This window comes from Phragmites australis, chromosome 11 (assembly GCF_958298935.1).
Source record: "Phragmites australis chromosome 11, lpPhrAust1.1, whole genome shotgun sequence".
In the NCBI taxonomy this organism is placed as follows: Eukaryota; Viridiplantae; Streptophyta; class Magnoliopsida; order Poales; family Poaceae; genus Phragmites; species Phragmites australis.
In genome coordinates this window covers 33,715,491-33,733,701 of record NC_084931.1, presented here as the reverse complement: position 1 = coordinate 33,733,701, position 18,211 = coordinate 33,715,491, and the positions used below count along the sequence as shown (strand labels likewise).

The 18,211-nt window shown below is 44.5% G+C and overlaps 2 protein-coding genes across 3 annotated transcripts; both read right to left on the bottom strand.

Annotated features, from left to right (window-relative positions):
- Nucleotides 1-6,001: 6,001 nt before the first annotated feature.
- On the bottom strand, nucleotides 6,002-10,942 carry LOC133885126 (probable GABA transporter 2). Its single transcript, XM_062324776.1, has 7 exons — nucleotides 10,315-10,942; nucleotides 9,982-10,212; nucleotides 9,694-9,791; nucleotides 8,205-8,391; nucleotides 7,013-7,143; nucleotides 6,668-6,904; nucleotides 6,002-6,579 (listed from the first exon to the last, which is right to left on the bottom strand). The coding sequence occupies exons 1-7, from the start codon at nucleotides 10,478-10,480 to the stop codon at nucleotides 6,190-6,192; spliced, it is 1,440 nt and encodes a 479-aa protein (XP_062180760.1). The 5' UTR covers nucleotides 10,481-10,942; the 3' UTR covers nucleotides 6,002-6,189.
- A 558-nt stretch (nucleotides 10,943-11,500) lies between these two features.
- LOC133885385 (uncharacterized) lies at nucleotides 11,501-17,731 on the bottom strand. Of its 2 annotated transcripts, none has more exons than XM_062325098.1 (5): nucleotides 17,560-17,731; nucleotides 15,325-17,429; nucleotides 13,790-13,850; nucleotides 13,486-13,709; nucleotides 11,501-12,092 (listed from the first exon to the last, which is right to left on the bottom strand). In XM_062325098.1, exons 2-5 carry the CDS (start codon nucleotides 17,373-17,375, stop codon nucleotides 12,038-12,040), a joined length of 2,391 nt encoding a protein of 796 aa, XP_062181082.1. In that variant the 5' UTR covers nucleotides 17,376-17,429; nucleotides 17,560-17,731; the 3' UTR covers nucleotides 11,501-12,037. The 2 variants fall into 2 exon arrangements, with proteins under 2 accessions (XP_062181082.1, XP_062181080.1); XM_062325096.1 differs by having other exon boundaries at nucleotides 15,325-17,421.
- Nucleotides 17,732-18,211: the final 480 nt, after the last annotated feature.

Below are 18,211 nucleotides of genomic sequence, written 5' to 3'. Positions count from 1 at the left end.
CAAAAATAGCAAGAGTGAGATTCGAAAATCTCAATAAGCAAATTATTTTAACAAGCTATTTAGCTACAATTGATTAAATATTTGTCTTTAACAAAGATAATAACTGAATAGGCTAACAATATCTGAAAAACATGATTAAGCTTAACAATACAACAACGATCACATGCTATCATCGGCTAGTTGTGTTTCACCATAACAATAACAAACCAAAGTAATATTAAAGACTTCCTTACAACATAAAAACGGCATCAAAGCGATTAAAGCAAAAGCGTCCCATCGAGCTTTATCTCTTTTTTTTAAAAAAAATTATCCAACGATCTAAACTCATGGGCTGGCCCCAAGTGCCCAAACACAACATTAGATAGCAAAATAAAATTATCTCGACGAGATATATGAATCTGCGGTATCTGATCGTCCATCCGAGCAACGATTCAAAATGTTAAAACTTGTACAGCTCGCGGATCCCGCAGTCACAATTGAAATTCACATTTTCTAGGTATTACACCTCGTGCCGGACAAGGGCCCGTCCCTCGCCCTGACGTGGCTACTTGGCGTCGTTGTTGTCCTTGTCCTCCTCCACCTCCTTGCTGTCGCCCTGGTCAAGCCCTCTCTTGTCACTACTCAATGGAAGGGAACAGAGCATGTAGTGATCAAGATGAAACTCTGCCTGTGGCATGCGCACGCAGGTGGCGTACGAGATCATGGAGAAGAACTCAGCTGGCGTGGCGCGCGAGCGGTTCTGGAGGCGGAACCAAGTCCCCAGGGTGGCGCTGCGGAATGGCATATGTGGCGGAGTGGAGGGATGTAGAGGTGATCGTCCGTTTGCCAGTGGCGACAGCGGCCATCCACCTCGGTGATGTCGGTAGCGGCTTCTGGCCATGGTGCACCATGCCACCACTATATTCGCCTTTGTAAGGTGTCGATCATGGGACAAAGATCGGACGACTTTAAATACCCTAGGTGTGGACGATAAATGAAATATTGACCACCTCGGTAGGTAATTTAGATCACGACCACCCCCTGGTCGTCGTGAACTGTGGCCAACGCCGTCCCATCAAAGAGCCAGGAGGCAACAAAGAAGCTAGGAAGATGAGCGCTATCTGCCCTCGGTGGTGAGTCTGTTTCAGCTCCTCTGTTTAGCTACGACATGCAATTCATCTTCAGCATGGATACAATACAACCTCAACCTCGCATTCGAACCTAAATCTATTTTGAGAGTCCAATGGGTGAGGGGAGAAGAAACATACCTGCTGAGAGGACGAGGAGGCTTTGGACATCTGATGTTATGCCCACGTACGAAGAGGTGCCATGTTGCCGAGGGGCACATTGCCGGTGAGCACCTCTGACGTCTGCTCTTGCTACAGAACGAAGGTGAAGATGTTTTTGTTGGGGTCTAGAACTGGCTTCCACTGTTGTGGTTGCGGCGGCGGGGCCTCAACGACGCCCGCGATGATGATGATGCCACCCTCCTCCCGCTCCTCTTGTGATTGCACTGGCGGAGACGGTAGGATTTCTGCGCCACCCGCGATAAAGTTGCTATCCTCTTCGAGCGTCCATGGAGTCTGCGAGAATTCAAGAATAGGGCAACATGGAAAGAATTCAAGAACATGGGAGGGGGAGGGTGTCAAATCCCTAATCTTTTTCCCCTTCTCTCTCTTCTTCCTCTCTCTTCCATCTCCCCCATCCCCTCCCCGTGACCCATCTGCCACCGCCGCCTGCCGCACCGCGCCTCCAGTCCCGTCGCTGCGCGCCGCGCCGGCAGACCTCGCGCCCCGCATTGCCTCGCACCCCACGCCACCTCGCGCTCCGAGCCACCTCGCCCCGATCGCCCGCCCGGTCGCTGGCCTATATAAAGGGTGAGCAGTGTCACCCCTCCCCCACCTCACACCCACTCTCTCTCTCTCTCTCCGAGCACCCCGCCGCCTCTCTCCGAGCGCCCTCGCCGTCGGTGAGCTCCCCCGGCCCCCTTTCTCTCTCTCCCTCTCCCTCCTTTCCCTCCCCTTGGGCGTACCTGGGCCTCTGTCGCCGCTCCCATCGCCCTCCCGTCGCCGGGCCCCTTCTTCTCTCTCTCCCTCTCGTTCTCTCCACTGCCCGAGCCGATCAGCTCCTCTCCTCTCTCTGCTCTCTCTCTTTTATCTCCCTCTCTCTCTGCAACTGACAGGTGGGCCCCATTTTAGCCGAGCCGAGCCGCCCGCCGAGCCCACCGACAACTGAGCCAAGCCTGAGCCGTGAAACCGAGCCGAGCCGAGAGCCTGAGCCTCAGCCGAGCCCAATCCCGAGCCGACTCAGCAGAATATTCCGGGAATATTCTCTCATTTTCTTTTTTCTGTATTTCTCTCCCGGCAAAACTTCCGAAGCCCGTTTCTCCTCCGTCCTAACTCCGTTTTCAACGATTCTTCCATCGATATTCATCTAAATTCGAGATCTACACAATCATGTTAATTGCATAATTTTTGTAAATTGTTTAGTCCTTATTTTAATCGTTTGATTGATTGTGTGTGCCTTTGTCGTTGTTGCGATTATTAGAGAAAGGAACATTCGAGGAAGACCCCGAGGACCCGGAGTTTGAAGAAGGAGCAGACGAGGCTTCAACAAAGGCAAGTCCTACAACCGTTGATCATGTTGATCCTATATTTTTAAATACAACCCGTAGAGCTATTGTTTCAAACAATAGGAGTATGCATGATTAGATTAATAGTTGTGATTTTAAAGAAATGCTATAATAGTTATGACCCAGCTTGTTTATCCTATGCCTTGTCATTGTTACCTTTATTCCGTTAAAACCCTAGAAGGTTTCCAACATCAACTATAATGATTGCTTGGATGAATGCTCGTTTACTAGTATGCTTAGGGTTGCTTTGCTCAAAAGAAAGAATTAGATTATTTACATATGTTAATCATGTTTTTCAAAAATGTGAAGTGATGTGTGCTTGGTGCGTGTGCGAGTAAAACTTGTGTTCTTGGGAAAACTCTAGAGTAGTGTTGAGGAGGGTGAGTAAGATACCCCACAAAGGTGGGAACTACCTTGGAGCAAGGTTCGCCTTTGTGGTGTTCTTGCTGGAAGATTCTTGCCTCGGTCGTATAAGGACCGGTTTGCTGTGACATCTCACCTAGTATCCACTCGTACAACCACATGGTCTGTATGGGCAGGACTTGACCTAACCCCTCTGACTTACTGCGGTACCCACCCGGAGGCCGGTAGTGGCAATGGGGACCAGGAGAAGACTTGGTTGGTGCGTAGCCCAAGGTCCGGCTGGTGATATTGTTGAGGCTATGTCAAAGCCTTGGGATTGCTAAGTGGTCCTTCCCGTGAATCTTCTAAGACCCATGGTATCTTAGTGCCCCATGGGTGGATATTGTGACTTTGTTGTGAGGTCGTTGCGTCTCGTTATGACAACTTCACCAGTTGCTAAGGTGAGAGCATGTGCATATTTTGTGGGTAAAATGTACAACCTTTGCAGAGTGTTAAATCTATCCGGATAGCTGAGTCCTCGATCAAAGACATGCTATGGTTTGGTCACAATGATTAGCTTTTCGGCGTGAGTATCTCCTTGTTTGTGAGTGGGCTGTGTGCCCGTGTTTTCGAAAAGAAGGGTTTTAGCTTTGTGCCCTAAGCCTCCTGGACTGTGTGTCTGCTGGCAAAAGACTTGTGGGAACTGGCGGGACGGATGTATCTCCCTCAGGGCCGTCAACCCCCATAAGCTCATCTTACGTGTTCTCTTCGGAAGTGTTTTTATTAAAATTAGTCTTTGCAAAATAAACCTTGCACCAACAAAACTAGCTTTCCACAAAACCGAAAAGACTCTACAGCCTTATCCTTGATCTACCCATAAACATCTAAGTTTCCCCCTCGAGGTAGAACTCGCTGAGTACTTTATGTACTCACACTTGCTAATTGTAGATCTAGATGATCCAGAGGCCGACTTCGTCAAAAGAGAAGATGAAGATTAGAGAAGTCGGTTTCGTCTGCACTCAAGCTGCCTGTAGGGCTTGGGTCGCTTTTATGTGTTTCCGCTGTGCTACGAGGGTTTGTTAATTTATGCCTTCGGGCCTCTGTTGTAATGAACTCTGTGTTGTACTCTATTATCGTATTTAATCGATGTATGCCTGTAATGTCTACTTCTGTTAGAATTTGTGCGTAACAGCTACTGATTAAGGACTGATATGAGCTAAACGAGATGATCCTAAAGGAAGGAACCGACAGAGGGAAATCAATAATTCAGGGATTCGGGAAGAGCCTTTCTTCGGCACCAACCTTGAGCAAGCAGCACCAGAGAGTCCGAGGCGGCAGATCCTCCCTCACCGTCAGCCGTCCTCTTCCGTAGTGGCTACCTAGAACCGGCGGCGGCGACTGGCACCTTGTCCATCTTGTCTCTGCAAACACCAGACGCCAATAGCAAATGAGGAAAAAAATTGATAGCCCTCTATCGGCTTCACCTTCGGACAGTGGCCGACCTAACAAGCTTGCACGCTCTGATTAGCAGTAGCCCCTTTCTAATCAACTAAAACCTTTTCTTCACAACTTTTGCGGCGATGTGGATCGTGTGCCAGCCCAGGTTTTTCTTCTTTTTCATTTCTTTTTTTTTTTGTTTTGATTGCATTTCCTTCTTTCTATTTCCTCATTTTCTTTTTGTATTTGTTTTTCTTATTTGAATGTATTTAATTCGTGAGTTGCTATTACGAAAACATGTTCACCTATTCATATCCCTTTCAGCTTTTAAATGGTTTCTTTCTTTCTTTTATTTGTTTGCTTATGGACTAGTCGAACAACGGCAGTGATCTAATGGAACATAAATTATATACTAGTGGAACAATATTGATGGATTAGTGGACCATCGCAAAAGGACCGGTAGAACATCAAATGCGTTCTAATGGAACATCGACTCTACACTGGTGGAACACCACAATTGGACAAATGTAACCAACCACTGTATAAATTAGTGGAACAATGCCCAGAGCTACGTGGAACATGCATTATTTTTTTTACGAAGGAATGTATTTTAGTGAATGGGAGGGAGGTGCCCCAGCCAAATAGCCCTATCACAAAATTCTAGTGGGCTTCTTATATGGGCATGAATTAGCCATTGTGGGCCAATACTTGGGCTGGGAGGAAAGAGGTGGGCTACATCTATTTTCCTACATCCATGGTTTTATATTGGATGTAGACTGCATGAGTATGGCAATTGTTCTGATCATGTTTTTTCTGTCCGCGTGGGTTTTTCTCCGTCCAATAAGAAGTACATTGGTACATGTTAACCATCTCATAAGTCGTCTCATGCGATGTAACGTAGAATTTTAGTAATGTGAAGGGGGAGAGAGAGGTGAGAGAAAGATGTTGTTTGGTGAAGTAACAATCTCGTAAACTAAAATTTAGAATTATGACACTACTATTGTATCATTGTATAAGTTATTATTGGCATGCAACTCATAATATTTATTTATTCTATGTATGAGTTATAGAATTACTATGAGATAGCTAAAAAGACAATCCTTGTTTGTTAAATTATCTTAAGATTATATATCAATATATAAGATCGTCTATAACGATCTTATAAGCTAAAATTTAGAACTATGAGACTACTACCGTATCATCGTACAAGTTGTTATTGGCATGCAACTCATAATATTTATTCATTCTATGTATAATTTACGGGGTTATAGAATTACTATGAGATAGCTAAAAAGACAACTCTTATTTAAATTATCTTAAGATTATATGTCAATATATAAGACTGCCTATAAAATAGCATCAATGTACTTGCGCTTAGGTTTTACATTGCTCGGTGGACATTGCCTACAAGCGATCAGTGTTTCTATGCTTCACAGACTCTTAAATTCGAAATTGATTAAACAGGCCTCAAAGTGCCAAAAACTACCGCCGCTTGCCTCTCAATAATGGCTTTTGGCCGAACTTTGATCTCAAAGATCAAACTTTCAAGTTGAATTTGTAATTTTAATTTATAATTTTTTTGAATTTCACGTAATTGTAATGGGGAACTGGAATTTTGAAAAATGTTTGCGCAAGAAAATGTTATATAATAATTATCTTTAACGAAAGTAATAAAATGATCATGACCACACTAGATCAAACACATGTAAGTGTTTCTATGCTTCTTTGGCTTTTTTGGCTTTAATTTGATTAATTAACCAGGCCTCCAAAAACAACCGCCGCTTGCCTCTCAACTCTGATCAGTCCACCACGGTGTCACTGAAGAGCTTGAACTTGCCGGCGTCGAGCACGAGCTTCCTCACCGACGAGACCGCTCCGATGACCCCGACGCCGGTGAAGACCACCATGATGGCCACGTTGGCCAGGTACACGGGCGATCGCCTCGGCGGCGCCAGCGCCATGTTGTACATGACGACGGGGAGCACGAAGTCGAGCGGGATGAACCCCACAGCGCCCACCACGCCCACGATGTCGCCGAAGAAGGGCAGCATCGCCGCCACAAACGCGCATGCCGCCACGTATGCCGTCCGCAGCGCCACCCTGGGGATTAGGTTCCGCCTCGAGAACCGCCCGCGCGCGGCGTCAGCTGAGTTCTTCTCCATGATCTCGTACGCCACCTGCGAGTACACCTGCGTGCGCATGCCACAGGCAGAGTTTCATCTTGAGCACTGCATGCTCCGGTCCCTTCCATTGAGTAGTGACAAGCGAGGGCTTTACCAGGGCGATGGCGAGGAGCTGGAGAAGGACGAGGACGACGACGAGGCCAAGCAGCCACGTCGGGGCGAGGGACGGGCCCTTATCCGGCATGAGGCTCTGCAGGACGTTGGACTGCACCTGGTTGCCGAACACCCAGTAGCCGGTGATGGCTGGGAAGTAGAACGTGAAGAACACCACCGAGTAGCACAGCACCAGCGCCTTCATCATCTTCCCGGCCGCCGGCGGTGCCAGCGTGGCCTGCATTCAGTACGTCACAGCATGACGGCAGCTGTCAGGTTTCAGAACTACGACAAGGAAGTATCTGAAAGTTCTGAACTTTGTTATTGGGCAGAGTCAAATTGGCACTTGGATTTCAGGCAGAATGCCGTTGCCGAAAACAGTGGCGAGGATTGAGATGGAGAGGAACGCATTGAAGGTCTTCTCCGACTTGGACGAGCTCAACGAGTAATCCTTCCCTGGAGCATTACTCGACGCACCTGTGGAGCGTGGCACATCTGTTAATCTGTTGCAATTCACAAGCAAAATCCAGTCCTCTTCCTATGCAACATGCCAACATGACGTTTTATGCACTTGGCACACTGTTTTTTCGAGAACAGCACTTGACACTCTGGAATAACGTGATCCTAACAATTTTGAAGTATATTGTCTAATGGTAATTCTGGTTTGAAAGTATCTAACAGGACAGTGAACTACTTGCTAGTGTTTGGTTGGTTGAACGAAGTTGAATGGGATGATATCGTCCTGGATGTATGAGATGTTCTTAGATGAGGTGTTACAAGTAGGTTGTTTGGTTAGATGTATGAGATGGTACAAGAATATGTTTGATTGGATGTATTGGATGTTACGAGAATATGTTTAGTTGTTTAAAAGCTATGTATTATATCCATGTATAATTTAATTATTTTATAAAAATAATAGTTTTTATATTTGTTATTATCAACAAACTATGATAATTAGTACTAATCATTGCTAATTTCAGTTAATCATAACTTAAGTTGTCGATAATCATCACTAAATACCCATAATAATAATTAGTTATGGTTAACAATATCTAGTTGTAACTAATGTTTAACTAAAAATCTTTAATAACCACTGATAGTCACTAATCATCACTAACTGCAAGTGATTAGCGGAGTTAACAGAACTTGTACGGGTTGTTCGGCTAATTTTCCTAAATTGGATAGTACTAGATATTGAGGGAATATTCTCAAAATCTATATCACTCTATTCTGAATGAGATGATATAATTCAGACAACCAACACACAGAGACATAAGCATATCTAAAATCATCCTGTATATATACCGTCTCATTCAAGAAACCAAACACTCCTTTATTTACTGCCTAATTCCAAAGTCAGGTGCCAATGCAAGATCTAGGAATCTGGTATCTGATTCCGATGCTACAGTCCCACATGTACCTGCCCAAATGTTTCAGGGATCTAATTGTTCACTCTTGCTTTAACAACTGCTAAAAGTCAGCTTTTCTAAAGATGGTCTCTTCTTCCACGGTGGAGTGACCAGGGACTGAAAATGTACCTGCGCGAATGCAGGCAGCCGAGACAAGGATGGTGTAGCCGAAGCTGAGGATCAGCGAACCAAGGTTGATGTACCGCAGCGAATGGAACGACGGCAGCTGCGAGAGGACGGCCAGCACCATGGCGACGACGATGATGAATTGGTACAGCTTCAGGGGACCGTCCGGTGCGAAGCTCGAGTACATTATCTGCAGGTGTAGAGCCGGTGAAATACTGAGATGAATGGTGTCTCCGAAACATAAACGTGACATGGTTTCAGTTCCTGTTTCAGAGTGTCAGTAGATTGCAAGTCCTAGTCTAGTCCGCCAAAACTGCAACTTCGTACTGTCGAAAACTAATAAGGGTCCGTTTGGTTCAAGGGGTGGGATGAGATGGGATGAGGCGATCCCTGTTTTTGTGATGTTTGATTCAGAGGCAGCAGGGATTGGGATGATCCCTCCTAAGAAATATTCTCTCAATATGCTGGATGAAGATATCCCTCAAAATTGGTGGGATGAAGCTATTCATCTTTGCTAATCATGCACATTAGTAAAATAATTAATGATATTAGTATGCTGGTATTACTTATTAGTACATATTACTATGAGATTAGAATTTGTAAGGGTTAATGTACTAATTATTGGTAATTAATGAGGTAATTAGAGTATGATTATGGTTAATTAGTATATTTTATTGTTAATTAGTAATGATTATGACAAGAGTAACATTAATATATGTTGGTGCATTTTGATTAGTGTATTATTAATAATTATTATTTAAAATTAAAAAGTATAATTAGTTGATGATTCTTATCCCCATCCGTCCTCGTCCCTCCAACCAAACAAAAAAGAAACTCATCCTATTCAACCAACCAAACAAAAAAGAGGATCATCCCATCCTAAAAACAGGAACATCCTATCCCATCCCACTTTATCTCCTAACCAAACGGACCCTAAGTCGTTTTCAGATAGCGCATTCAACAGCGGCGTGCAAGTCAGCACGATACGCCTGTAAAAATATCAAGCCTTCAACATGAATTTGACACGGTGACACTTGAAAGCTGGCTCACCATCAGATATACGTGTATGACTTTTTTTTTATAAAAAAAGTTGTGAGATTTCACCGTTACACGATGCATACTAACAGGTAATGTCAAATTGCTGACTAAGCAAGATGTGCCCATGCACCACATGATTGGGCACATCGATCTTTCTGCCGGGTTACAAGAATGGTTATCAAAGCAGGCAGCAACTAAAGTCAACTCACTGAAGCCAATCGTTGAGCCGGAAATATACTAGTTATTCTTTTTCTCGGCATTGGTTTCGATATGTTCCAACTAGTATCAATCTCAGAGAAAAATGAGAAAGATGAAGCTAGTACAAATCTTTGTGCAGACTCAATCGACATGAATAGCTGGAACCAAATGATGGAGGAGGAGAGCAAACAAGGAACCTTTTCAGTTCAATCTCAAAGTAGTCAACCAATGGATGCATGGAAAGAAAGCCAAGTACCTGTAGGCAGTCGGCGGCAATCAAGATGCTCCCGGTGGTAATCCCGGCGTTGATCGCGGTCTGCACGGTGACCACCAAGTAGAACACCCATCCAGATCCTAGGAAAACAAATCCACAAGTTAATCGCACCGTTAATCGGTCAACTGATTACGGTCTCCGAACGTGATCGAACTGTGCAGCTCAACACAGGAGGAATGTGCCACCCAAGAGACGGGGAGAAAAAAAAATCCAAAAGCGCATTGATTCGCGGAGAGGCGTGCGGTGGCCGACGGCGTGGTCAGCGCGTACCGAGGACGTCGGCGGCGAGCTCGCGGAAGCGGATGTGCCGGCGGCCGCGGGCCTCGCAGTGGTCGAGCACCCTGGACACGAGGAAGTAGGCGTAGAAGGTGACGGCGAAGACGGCCGTGAGCGCTGCGAGGCCGAGCCCCCAGCCCATCCCGCGGAGCGCGTACGGCAGCGTCAGCACCGTCGGCCCCACGATCGCCGTCGTCAGGTGGAACCCCGCGTGCCACCACGTCCCTGCACGAGGCAGCACGCGCGCACGCGTGGTCATCAGCCAACTGCAAGTCAGCAAGCTATACGTGACATGGAGTCATGGATCGAGGATACGAAGGCACGTACCTTTCGACTCGAGCACGAAGGCGGCGCCGGCGTCGGCTGGTGACTTCCCGGTGCGGTGTTGGGCGCCGGCGCCCGCAGCATCGACGTCGAAGACCGCGGAGGACGGCGTGGCGGCGTGCCCCGTCAGGAGCGAGAGCGGGAGCGGGGCGTCTCCGGTGTCTGTCATGGCGCACGTGTCCTGTTGCTTGCTTTGCTTAGTCGCCGTCGTTGCAAGAACTCGCGGCCACGGCCGAATTCACCGTCGCCTCGTCAATGCTCGCGACCATGGAGGCATCCGAGAGGGAGATGTTGGTGAACAGCTAGGACTAGGACACAGAAGGTGCCTCTTAAGGCTAGAATCTTCCTTGTACCTACGCTACTATATGGCTGTGTGCAGTTTCTGCATCTCTAGAGGCATAAGTCATGTGCTTGCTTGTGTTTGGGAAAATTGCACGGCACAGCTTCCGTCTGGGAAAATCTCACGTATTAGCCAAGCCAAGCTATATGCAAACCTGGCGAGCAGATAGAGCTTGTCAGGCATAGCAACGACGACAGTTCAAGAGTGAACAACTGAAGACTGATTTGAGCATTGCCAGGGAGAACAAGGTAATCAGTTGGAAGAAAAACACACACACCGGAAGCCGGGGCGAAGAAGGATCCAAATAATTGGTTGCGTATTAACAAAAAAAAAGGGCAAAACGACTCAGTACGGTTCAGCATTTCTGTTTTTCCTTGAAACTCAGTTCACCAATTCGTTATTACAATTAACAAAAAAAAAATGTTGCGTATGCTTCGCAACAATTAGGTTCCAGGTCAACCCAGAAAGACGTCTAGCAACAGCTTGACAGCGTGCCTGTAACGCACATTTGAATGCCATAAGCTGAATGATAAGATCCCTCGGCTGCTTTTGACTTCTCTTACGATAGCAACTTGCCAGCAATAAAATATACTAACTGAAACTGATTACACCACAGAAATTGTTTGTACCCAGTTCCAAACTGACGATGTGCCAGACAGAGAAAGCATGCATGTTGATCTATAGAATAAGCAAACTGATACAGAACTGCAGTTGGAATACCATATGTGATATGTCCAGCCTTGCTCCAAATTGCCAAAGCTACGATTCTTTATGAATGGCTACTGCAGGTTACTTCTCCAAAAAGGGATGACTTTCAGCAATAAGGAGCATGCAAAAAACCTCAAATGGATGAAATATTAGGTGAGCCAAAAAGCCATCAGACATTCATTCACATTAGCCACTTAGCGGGAGGTGGTCTAAGAGTTAAATATTTACATATAGGTACACTATATTGCAGAAGAATTGCACCACTATATCACAAACCCATAATGATTACATGCGCCAAATGCTATCTACGTTCTGGCAAATTGTACCAACAACACAAGCAAACAAAATGTACAGAAATAGGAAGAATTCAATTCTCGCAGAACAAAGACACATGAGGAATCAGAGGCTGGAGCTGCCGCCATGAGAATATCTCTAAAGAATATTTCAAGTAAAGGAATGGAATCTGTAGGGTGATGTTGAATGAGTATGAGTTGTGATATCGGAAAGTCACATTGTTTCAACTTCTGCAGTTCTATTGTAACAACGAGCGATCAGGCTTCACAAAATGATGGTAAAGGCTTCTTCCATTGTCACCAGATTAACAAACTTCAACTCCCATTGCCAGCTTTTAGGTGAAGAACATTAGCAAAGCAGAGAAACATCATCATATCCAGAGAGCTAACTTGTCTCTTCAGGGGTGTGCATGCCAAAGCCACGTTTCATTTTCTCAATTCTGATAATTAAAAATTGTAAATGATTAGTATCTAGAAAAAAAGAACCAGCATGTTAAGGAATCTGATCGAGACACGATTGCCAATAAAATATTTTCAATTTTTAAGTACATGGTAGCACGACTTAACAGAGAAGAATTGACTATTAAAAGCAATAAGAACTATTAACAGGAAGTTTGCAAAAGTTTCATCTGAGGAACAAAATGATGAACTTATAGCCATTTAAATCTTTTCAACTTAACAATCCTTCCGTGTTTAAAATGGAACAGAATATTTAGGAGAACTACTACAAGTTTAGAATACTCGAAGGCAAGAGTGATGCACAGTTGCAGATTCTGTTTCGTAATAAGCCATAAGCACACTAATTTTGACCTATTGGGCGACTCAACTTAAATGACACATCAGGGAAACGAAGCTGGTGGTTATGGCATCTTATATTTACTAATTGAAGGCTCCTTTTAGTGCCTAAGAAAATCCTAAAAATTCTCATAAAAAAGCAAAACATCCAACCGTCGAATTAATTGATTGACTAACTAACCATAGATCAACAAACAGACAAAACAACATAGAAGATTGAAAAACAAATCATAGAGTACAGTCTCAAGAATATTTCTTGCATTGACTTTCTTTCCCTTTTTTGTTGTAGATATCAATTGTCCAACAAGGTTACGTTAGCAAACTCCAACTTAGTTACATTAGCAATCAACATACTTTTCCAAATCAATTATAATCAAATATTACAAACTTAAAACAACAGAACGCAAACATATTACGGATTATCACACAAAAATAATATCAAAGAATTTATAATGTATTTCCAAAAAATAATATGAGATACGGTGATGACATTAAAAATAATAATAATTTCAAAAAATCAAGAAACAAATAAAAATCAATTTGCATAACACATAAAATGAAAATTATAAATTAGATCTATTCACAAATAATAAACATGATTCCAATATTATGAACAAAAATTACATTTATATTTTACATTCTATTATTTAAATATAAATAGTTGATGTATCTTAGCCGTAAGCTAAATTTCTAGCCTGTGCAGTCGCATGGTTGATGCGCTAGTTAGATGAATTTAAGAAGTAAACGTGGCAATGTTCTGACGTTTTCTATGCTAAAAGTCTACACAGCCTCATTGGTTACTCAAATGACTAATACCTTCGTAGTGCTAGAAATTGTGGTATAAATAAATACTGGAAACCGGATACTATTTGGGAACAATTTTTCTGAAGGCTTTGTCTAAATGAACGGAAAAGGTTTCATTTTTATGCAGAAAATAAGTCACATACAGAGCTAACTATTTCCTGAAGTGATGCATCTGTTAATTATCCTATAAGAAAGTAGAAAAGGGGGCTATGCACATAATGTCAAGCAACTTACGTGGGAGCAAGCTTTCCAAGACCACGTAACTTTTTGCCAGTTGTATCATCGATCACATTTCCTGATATCTCAACAGAATATGACTTTCCAGATATGCGTGGGAGCCCTCTTCCTACAAGCAAATCGAAATCTTTCTGGTGGAGTTCTCTGCCATTGACAAAAACTCCAGTATTCCCACCAGCACAATCCTTGGGCATTGGATAGTTGAATTCTTTTATAAATGACTGCAAGAAAAGAAGGTTCTGTAATGTCATGAAAACAAATAGTGCTAGGGCAAATAATATTTGCAAAAAGTTCAACTTACAGGGATGATGCCGCTACACTCTCGCCCAAAGACACCCCAAAATCCAGCACGGTAGTCGTACCTACATTTCATAAAAGGACATGTTACATTGCTTTAACGAAATTTACAATGCACGTGAATTAAAGTTACTGTAAACCAGTATTTCTCTGCTGAAATGGTGAAGATCCACCAGAATTGATATTTAAAAAAAAACAAATTAACTACATGATATGCCCATCATTCTAATTTACGATCCGTTTTTATGCTCCCTTCAGTCAATAATAAGTGTCATTTTGCACACTGATGGTCTCCAAAACATAATATTTGCCACCAGTTTCTACTGCAATAGGCCTGTTTATAATATTGGGAAAGTTTCGTGGCAAATCTACTCATACCATTCATATAGTCGTCTGGATTTTTACAAAGAAACTGTTGGTCAACATTAAAATAGTCTGACTGCACACATTCTAGGACAAACTTATTTGTTGTCTGGAGGGAGTGATATCCTTGTCGAAGTAAGACTTCAACTCAAGTGAAAATGGCGTGAACTAGCATCATTTTTTTTTGGGTGGGGGGGGGGGGGGGAGAGATAATGCAGGTAGAAGTCAATTCGACAGCAAAGGAGCATGCTTTAAAACATAAGAAGCTTAGCGGATCACTAGAACAGTATGGTTCAGTTCTTTAGGCGTTGTGTAAACCATTGCATAAAATGTCTTATGTAAACTACCATTACTCCATGAATCATGTGGACTAACAATTTAAGTTATAGGCTGTTAAATACAGACCAATGAACTATGGAACAGAACACATGAAGAGGGGAGAAACTCAACAGTACTTCCTGATTAACCATTACATATAACAATGGCAATGAAATTACAGCATAATTAGAACCTTCTTGACAAAAAAATGTCATAATTGCCAGCAAGTAGCACTAATTTTCTATTTTACAGAGGCGCCAAGAAAAGGTAATACCTTGATTTCTAGGTGAACATATATTGAAAATGAAAAGTTGACTGACATGGAGTCGCATGAATTTTTGTGTGGTTTGAGCTAATATGATTTAACAGAAGCAATCAGCAATGAAAAGTTGAAAACAAGGATTGTTCAGTAGAACCTTCCTGGTTTCTCAAATAGTGAAAAAAATATATATTCCAGTGATCACCTCAAGCTGAGGTGACCAATTGGCTGACAAAAGCTAAGTCTTCTTTTTTTGTTGGCACTCTGAGAAAAGCCAATCATTTACATAGCTAGCATTAAATGCCAACATTATAGTGTGATCAGAAGGGGGTTGTCCTAGTAATGCTCTTGAACCAAGTCAGCATCATGGGTTTCTACTGATAAATTTGGGATCAAGTGAAGGATAATATTAGTTATGTATGTTGTGCCTATTCATTGTGTCATAGTTTACATAAAGTTTCAATGCTGTTAGCAAAAATGTGGATGATGCTGAAGTAAATATGAATAGGGCAAGCAGTGTATGACTGTATGCAGCATAAGCTAAACAAATACAGCTATGCGTAACATAATCTGAAATGCTATGAGATCAAATAACTTACCAATATGAACCAGGGCCAACAGGACCAGCTTTCTTCTCTGCCTTCCGGAGAGCACGTTCAGAGATTGGATGACCATTGATCGAAACCTTAGTGTTGTCTACAGACTGACTGAATAAAGAAAGGTCCTTGAAACCTTTCTTCAGAAAACCAGAAAGGAAGGATGAATCCCCATTCTTACCAGTCGAAGACTGTATCTCACCTACCTCAGCCTCAGATGAAAAACGAGAACTAGAATTTGTGCGCTCATTGACTGATGAACCATTCCTGGCTAGTGTGTTGGCATTTTTACTATTTGAGTGCAGCAATTTGACACAATCATCTTTCATGTTCTCTTGTTCACACCTCTTAGTTACGCTCCCAACTCCAAGAGTATTGTTATTATTATCCTTTTTGTTGTATACGTCGTATCCCTTATTAGCACCTTGAACTCGAAAGCTACTATTATGTTCATACCTTGTGCTCACACCTTCATGTTCAAGGCTGCTGGTAACATCACTATTGATCTTCTGTTTGTATTTGTTACCCACGATTCCATTTCCAGGATTGTCAACATTACCTTCCCTACTGTTTTGATCATATGTTTGATTACTGCATTCATCTCCAAGCCCGTCCTTACGGCCTTCTTTACTCTTATGTATGCATTTCATACCAATCCTTTCATCTCTAGCATTGGATTCATAACCTGCTTTGCTATTTATGCCAAATTCCTTGCTTCTGATTTGATCTCCACCACTATAATTTTTCCGTTGACTGGAGGATGGATCAATTTTTTTGTCCTCTAAAATTGGTCCGTGTGGACTGACTGTACATTGTGCTGAAGCTTCAACTGGACTGTCTGTATCTCCTTGACACAGTATATCCTTTGGGTTATCTGAAAATCTAGACCTGCCAACAGACACTGAATTTAACTGAATGCTCCTGTTTGACCCACGCTCACTGTCTGTCCTACCATAACTCGCAGTAGAAGATGGCGATATACTGTCAGAAAAATCCTTCTTCTGTCGATGGCTGTCGTGTGCTTGCAGCTTGTAGAAATTAAAATTGTCATCATCCTGATGTTGATACCACTGAAAACTTTTGGGATCCCGGCGACTGGAACTTCTGACACTTTTTGATACAGGGAAGGATGATGGCGGGATCAACGGATGGACTTTCACTTCCTTAGGCTTGAAAGTAATAATCTCTGAACAGGAACCACACTGAACCTCATTCTTCTTCCGAGTTGTGCATTTCCCAGGAGGCAGCTGCAGAAGCTGGCAACAAGAGCTGCACACAACAAAAGGTGAAGCACCCTTCATCGGTCGACAAAAACTCTCTGCCTTCTTCCTGAAATACTCCACCCTCCTCTTCGACATCGAAAGGTGCGAGTACAACGATGAAGCCAGAGATCTTCGGTCATACTCCGATGAGATGGAGTGCGACCTATCGAACCGGAAGGATCCCTGCTGCCCTGCAAAGTACCTGGCCATTGGAATGTGCTCCTCTGGTGCCACCGCCCGCTGGCCCTGAAGGCACTGCCTGCACTGGCAAGTGCTGAGATGTCGAGTCCCCTGAACAAAACCAGAGTTCTCCCACTGCCACTCAGGGTACTGCCGGAACCGCCCACTCGGCTCCCTCGCATACCTCTCGTCACACACTGAGCGCTGCAGTTTGTCATACGGACTTGGCGGCAAGCTAGTCCCGTACCTGCTGCCTGTGTAGCGCGATCGGTAGTACTCCGGCCCACGGCCTGTGGGCGGCGGCGGTTCAGCGTGCGAGGGGCGCAGCGAGACAGCGCGGCGGTTCACGCGGTGCGGCGGTTCAGCGTGCGAGGGGCGCAGCGAGACAGCGCGGCGGTTCACACGGTTGCGCTCCGGAGGCTGACCCATGAGCTCGCAGGAGCGGGTGATCTGGTCCCGTATCTCGTCGAGCTTCCGGAGCAGCTCCACGGGGTCCTGCTTGAGAGCGCCCCAATCCAGCGCGCCACTCCGATCGCTGCATTGCTCGTAATCGGCTGGCTCAGGAACCCTAGCCCTCCTCCTGTACTTCATCTCCTTCGGCTCGCTCGCCATGGCGCCTCCCAAGGCCGGATCCCCCCTCTTCGCCTATTCGAAATGTCTGCAGAACTGCGAATCAGTTGCGTGAAATCGTAGAGGCCCAGGGGAGGAACGGAAGAGATCGAGGTGGAAGAGGGGTGCAAGGTACTTGGTTTTCAGGGAGAGGAGGAGATTGTGGCGGCGGCGGCGGAGCGGTTACCTCGAGGTGGAGAACCCGGGGCGGCGGCGGCGTCCGGGCAGAAGGTATGGCGCGGGAGTGCAGCACCGCCTCCAGTTCACCGCTAGGGTTCCGCGTGGCGGCTCGTCGGGTTCGCCATCGGCGAGGCGAGAGCGGCGCCGCAGTGTGGCGCGGTGCTCGAGTGACGCGGCGAGGAAGGCGGGGAGAGTAGGGGGCCAAGTGGAAGAGAGATTTAAGTACTCGTTTGGCTGTCAGGGACTAGAGTGTAATTTCTGTACTTCTCCGGGGGCTGCCCGCGATAGAGTTTGGCGGAACCGCGGGGGGCCTGGGTGTGACCTGGCTGCTCCACTGACGTGCGGGGCCCGCGTGGAGGAGGTGGACAGCTGGTGTGATCTGGATTGATTAAAAAGCGCGTTGCGACGAGTTACTCTAGTCTAAACTGTGATTAGTAAATTGGCCAATTGGGTACAGGAACAAACGTTCTAAAGATAATTATTTTTAGGATTCTAGGTTGGCAAATGCCGAATGGCAATAAAAAAAGTATCTTGAAATCTAAGTGAAATTGCACACTTTAGAGTGAGCTGGTCGGTGCATGGTAGCTAAAGCATCCTAGCATAAGATGAAGAAAAACATCTAAATCGAAGCAAATAAAATGCCATTGGAAGGAGAAATG